Raw genomic sequence first — 4,839 nt, 5'->3', positions numbered from 1 at the left:
AATCCTAGCTCCACCTGCCCCCACAGGGCAAGACTTAGGGGACAAGAGCGGGACAGCAGCCCCAAGAGAGGGCAACAGGAATCCTGGCCACAGGGATCCACTCCTTCAGGGCAGCTTTACCCACTGACGAGGCTCCCTTCCCCCTGACTGCCTCCGGCTCTATAAACTGGGAAGGCTGTCCTGACCCCTCAGCTTGGTGGGGGTCTCTGTGAGAGTCGCCTGACAAAAAGCTTCTGGGTCAGGAGAAGCTGGCAGGCCCATGGCTCCCCCAGTCTCTCCAGGGCGGGCCCTGCCACTCCAATTCCTGCATTTCTTGTCTGTAGCTCATCTGTCCCTCCTGGGAGGAGGATTTTGCCTGAGGATGTGGGGTGGGTGGGGAGCCTGCCTCCTCCCTTTGCTCCGACAGCAGAAAAGGAGGGGTTCCCACCCCATGGCAAAGCTGCCGCCTGAGCTCTGCCTTCACACAGACACAGCTCGTCCCAGCCACTGGTCCCCAGTTCTGACAGGAGCCCATTGAACTGGTTGGCAGCAAGAGACATGGCGGAGGAGCTGTCTAAAGAGCAGGTGGCTGAGTTCAAGTCAGCCTTCACCAGGTTCGACACGGACGGGGATGGCAAAATCAACGTGGAGGAGCTGGGTGCCGTCATGAAATCCCTGGGCCAGAACCCGTCAGAGGCCGAGCTGAAGGAGCTCATCGCCCGGGTGGACACTGATGGTGACGGTGCCATCAGCTTCGAGGAGTTCCTGAACGAGATGGTGAAGAGGATGAAGTCCTGGGGCGGCGAGCAGGACCTAAAGATGATCTTCCGAGCCTTCGACCTGAACGGCGATGGCCACATCACCATAGATGAGCTCAAGCAGGCCATGGCCCAGGTGGGGCAGGAGCTCTCCCAGAAGGACCTGGAGGCCATGATCCAGGAGGCAGATGTGGACAAGGATGGCCGGGTGAACTATGAGGAGTTCTCACGAATGCTCAACCAGAAGTGAGGCCCCAGTCAGTGTCTCCTCTGCTTGACTCTGGTTCTGCAGCCCCTGCTTTTGCCCTGGGGACACAGAGGGAGTCTGGGTGGTGGGGCACTTGCCTCTCTGGGCTTGGGTTCTGCGCTGTTGGGATACCCTCTGTACCTGGGGCGGGGGTTAGGGCTTCTCCTGTGAATAGGGATGTTCCCTACCTCACAGGGCTGTTGTGAGGAATCCCAAAGCCAAGTGGTGATCCAAATAAAAGGAATGTGAGCTCCAAGGGTGGTGCACTGGTGCTTGAATGTTTGAAGGGTCCCAAAGGGTGGCATGTGGGATTCTTTTGAACCTCCACCCTTTTTACTGGCTCCCAGTCGGAGAACCAACCTTAACAGGCCAGATGGCTGCCTGTTCCTCTCTTTCGTGGTCTGGGTGTGGTAAGGGGTGGAAGAGGCATGGTTCTTTGCCTGAGCTTCTGGGTTAAAGTCAGAGCATAGACCCCAGAACTGGGACATTGCTTCCAGCACAAACAATAAAGTCGACCATACTTTCAATACAGCCAACTGTTGTTTAGATTCAAATTATTTTTTAAGATGTGTGTGTGTGTCCTTATTTGAGATGCAGGGTTGTGGAGATTTGAAAACCACAACATGGAGGTGGCCTCACTGGAATGAAGGCAGGAGAGTGGGGAAGGGGGGACAGAGGTGCTGCGATGGGCAAAGGAATTGTGCAACTTGAGATGGGGCTGCTTGTCCTAGGTCCCAGGGGCCAGGGCCTAGGGTGTTTCCAAGCTGAGAGCCAACCATCTGTGGGAAGTTTACTTCCCCGACCCCCACCCCCCAGCCCAGGACCCAGCTCCTCACTCTGTTCCTTCATAGCCCCTTTTGAGTTGGTGTCTCTGAGATTGCCTCTAGGCTGTGGAGCTGGGAAGAGTCAGAAAGAGAGATAGGAGATGAAGGTCTGATGGCAGCTACATGACCCATCCTGATGTCAAGAGAGCCACCATTTGAACTTGGGTTTATAGTATTATTGTGTAGTTTTCCAAAATTAGACCCATTTGAGGCTGCTTGTCACAGCTCTGAATTTCTGAGGCTCCCTTGTCCTGGTTCTCAGAGCCAGTCTAATCTGAACTCATCTTGCACATGAGGAAACTGAGGTCCAGGGAGTTAAAGGGAGCAGTCAGCATTTTCTGCAACCAGCTGTGGGTGCCATTTAATGATGGGCTTCTGGTAGCCACTTCATGAAATGAGTTTTTCTTTAGTTTTTGAATAAAATTTTAGTCCAAACTGTCGGAGGTACTGACTTTATCTTGTCCTAGTGCTGGTGGTTCCAGCTCAGGGAGGGGAGAGGCAGAGCCAGCTTTCCTTGGGGGTTGTTTTTTAAAATATATTTTATTGATTTTTTACAGAGTGGAAGGGAGAGAGATAAAAAGCTAGAAACGTCAATGAGAGAGAAACATCAACCAGCTGCCTCTTGCACACCCCCTACCGAGGATGTGCCTGCAACCAAGGTACATGCCCTTGACCAGAATCGAACCCGGGACCTTTCAGTCCGCAGACCGAAGCTCTAACACTGAGCCAAACCGGTTTCGGCTCCTTGGGGGTTATTGCAAAACACTGACACCAGGTCCTGCACCACCCACCCCATCATTTGAACACTTGTGGTGGGGATGGGAGCAGAGCCACTTATCAAGGTAGGGCTGCCACATCATCAACATTTTTATTCTCCCCATTTGACATTTCCAGTGGGCCACTCCGGTCTCCCTGTCCTCAGATTTGGCCATGTGCCTCCCAGAGTTCCGCCTGTGGTTGGACGCAGTGAGGGAAGGCTTGAGGACTGTGGGCTGGGAACTGTGAAAGAAGAAGGGAGGGAATTCAGAGGTCCCTAAGGGCTCTGAGCCTGGGAGGAAGGTGTGGGATCTTATCTGGAGACAAAGACTCTTAGACAAAGACTGGGAGATAGGGAGAAGGTGTAGAGGCAGACCCAGGCCTACCATGGTGATGGGAGGAGGGGTGGGTGGTTCCCTCCAGAAAGTCCCCAACCTCTGAGGGACAGAGGTCACAGTGAGTTTCTGAATTAGTGATTCCTAAATGCCAAGCACGTCTAAGATGAAGTTTTTCAGGCTCCACGTGAAAACGAGAGAAGAGAAAACCTAAATCTATTCAGTTTTTAAACTAACCTAAATGTATTCAGTTTTTAAAATCCAAGGCTATGTTCTTTCTATATTTTCCATGTTAAATGCCCTTTCTTTCATAAAGCTACTGTAATAGCAGATGGTAGTTTTGTGAGGTTCTTTTTCATGCTCTTATTCTGAGAGTCCTACAAGTGCCCAAAATAAATTTAGACATTTTACTGGTCCATGAGATCCAAATATCTTAGAACAAGTAACTGCTCAAGTCTGGGGAGTATAAAATTGATTTTCTTTTCTGGAAAAAAACAAAGAAAAGAAAAGAAAAGAAAAGAAAAGAAAAGAAAAGAAAAGAAAAGAAAAGAAAAGAAAAGAAAAAAGAAAAGAAAAGAAAAAAAAGGTTTTTTTCTGACTTGGAAGAAATATGTGGCTCATACATGAGAACAGTGAACTCCAAGTTAAGGACTGATGTTTCCTGGGAGTGGGAGGACAGGGGCCCTCAATTGATGCCTTCAGGTGCTGTTTCTTAGGCTGCCTGACCGCTACATGGAAGCTAGCTGTTTTATTCTCCATGTTGTTGTATGTCTAACATATGTTACACTAAAAATAATGCACACAGTACATGGGAGATGAGAACTTACAGAGGGAAGGAAAGAAATGAAGCCACCAGCAATCCAGGATGTAGGAGACTTGGTTGGCATGAGAGACTGGATGTTTGACAAGGATGAGCTCTTCCTGAAAAGGGCTTGAGGGGGCCTCAAGGCAAGAAGAAAGCAGCAGCACTGGAACCAGTTTGGCTCAGTGGATAGAGCATCGGCCTGCAGACTGAAAGGTCCCAGGTTTGATTCCGGTCAAGGGCATATACCTTGGTTGCCGGCACATCCCCGGTAGGGGGTGTGCAAGAGGCAGCTGATCGATGATTCTCTCTCATCGATGTTTCTAACTCTATATCCCTCTCTCTTCCTCTCTGTAAAAAAATCAATAAAATATATTAAAAAAGAAGAAGAAGAAGTAGAAGTAGAAGAAGAAGAAGAAGAAGAAGAAGAAGAAGAAGAAGAAGAAGAAGAAGAAGAAGAAGAAGAAAGCAGCAGACACTTCTCTTTATTGATTGCCCAGGAGAACAGGAAGAGCATCTGAGGGCTTGCGAGAGAAAGTGACTCACTTGAGGTCCTGATTGAGATAAGGACCTGGATGGAATGAGGGCTGGAGGCTGTTCCCTCCAGTGCCCCTCCGTCACCTAGTGGCCTTGCCCCTGGAGGAAGTGGCCCTGGGGCGAGGTGTTGGGGGGGGAAGGAGGTTGCTGGGGACCCACAGGGCAGAATATTCTGAGTTTCAGTGACTCTGGTCACACCTGATTCTGCAGGAGATATACAGAACAGGTTTCAGAGTTGAATCCAAACTTCCTTGAAGACTGTGAGGGCTGAGCTGGGTTCTACTCCCTCACGTGGTCCACACAGCAGCCCTACCCCCGACTAGGACACGAGGAGGAATTAGCGTGCAAGAAGCCTCTGGGCGGCCAACTTGGCTTTCGGGCACTGCAGGGAAACTTAATTCTCTGAAAGCCACTTCTCTGAAAATCAATTTGCTAAGACTAGTTCTGCAAATGGCCCATTTTCTGGTATTTCCCAATTTATTTAAAAAAAATTTTTTTTTTCCCAAAACACCCAATAAGAATTACAGAGATTCATGTCAGGTAAGATGGGTTTACAGCTTTTGAAGATTTCTCTAAAGTGTTTTGGTCCATTTAACATTAT

General features: G+C 49.5%; 1 protein-coding gene across 1 annotated transcript; it reads left to right on the top strand.

The window, feature by feature from the left end:
- The first annotated feature begins 450 nt into the window (after positions 1 to 450).
- On the top strand, positions 451 to 1,066 carry CALML5 (calmodulin like 5). The gene has a single exon (XM_084889637.1). It carries the CDS (start codon positions 538 to 540, stop codon positions 985 to 987), a length of 450 nt encoding a protein of 149 aa, XP_084745763.1. The 5' UTR covers positions 451 to 537; the 3' UTR covers positions 988 to 1,066.
- The last annotated feature ends 3,773 nt before the right edge of the window (positions 1,067 to 4,839 follow it).

The sequence above is a fragment of the Pipistrellus hanaki genome (assembly GCF_964339955.1).
Source record: "Pipistrellus hanaki genome assembly, chromosome: 1".
Lineage (NCBI taxonomy): Eukaryota > Metazoa > Chordata > Mammalia > Chiroptera > Vespertilionidae > Pipistrellus > Pipistrellus hanaki.
This window is presented reverse-complemented; position numbering and strand designations above follow the sequence as displayed.

Coding starts and splice junctions, on each gene's coding strand:
- CALML5 (XM_084889637.1), top strand. CDS start 538: ATGGCGGAGGAGCTGTCTAAAGAGCAGGTGGCTGAGTTCAAGTCAGCC.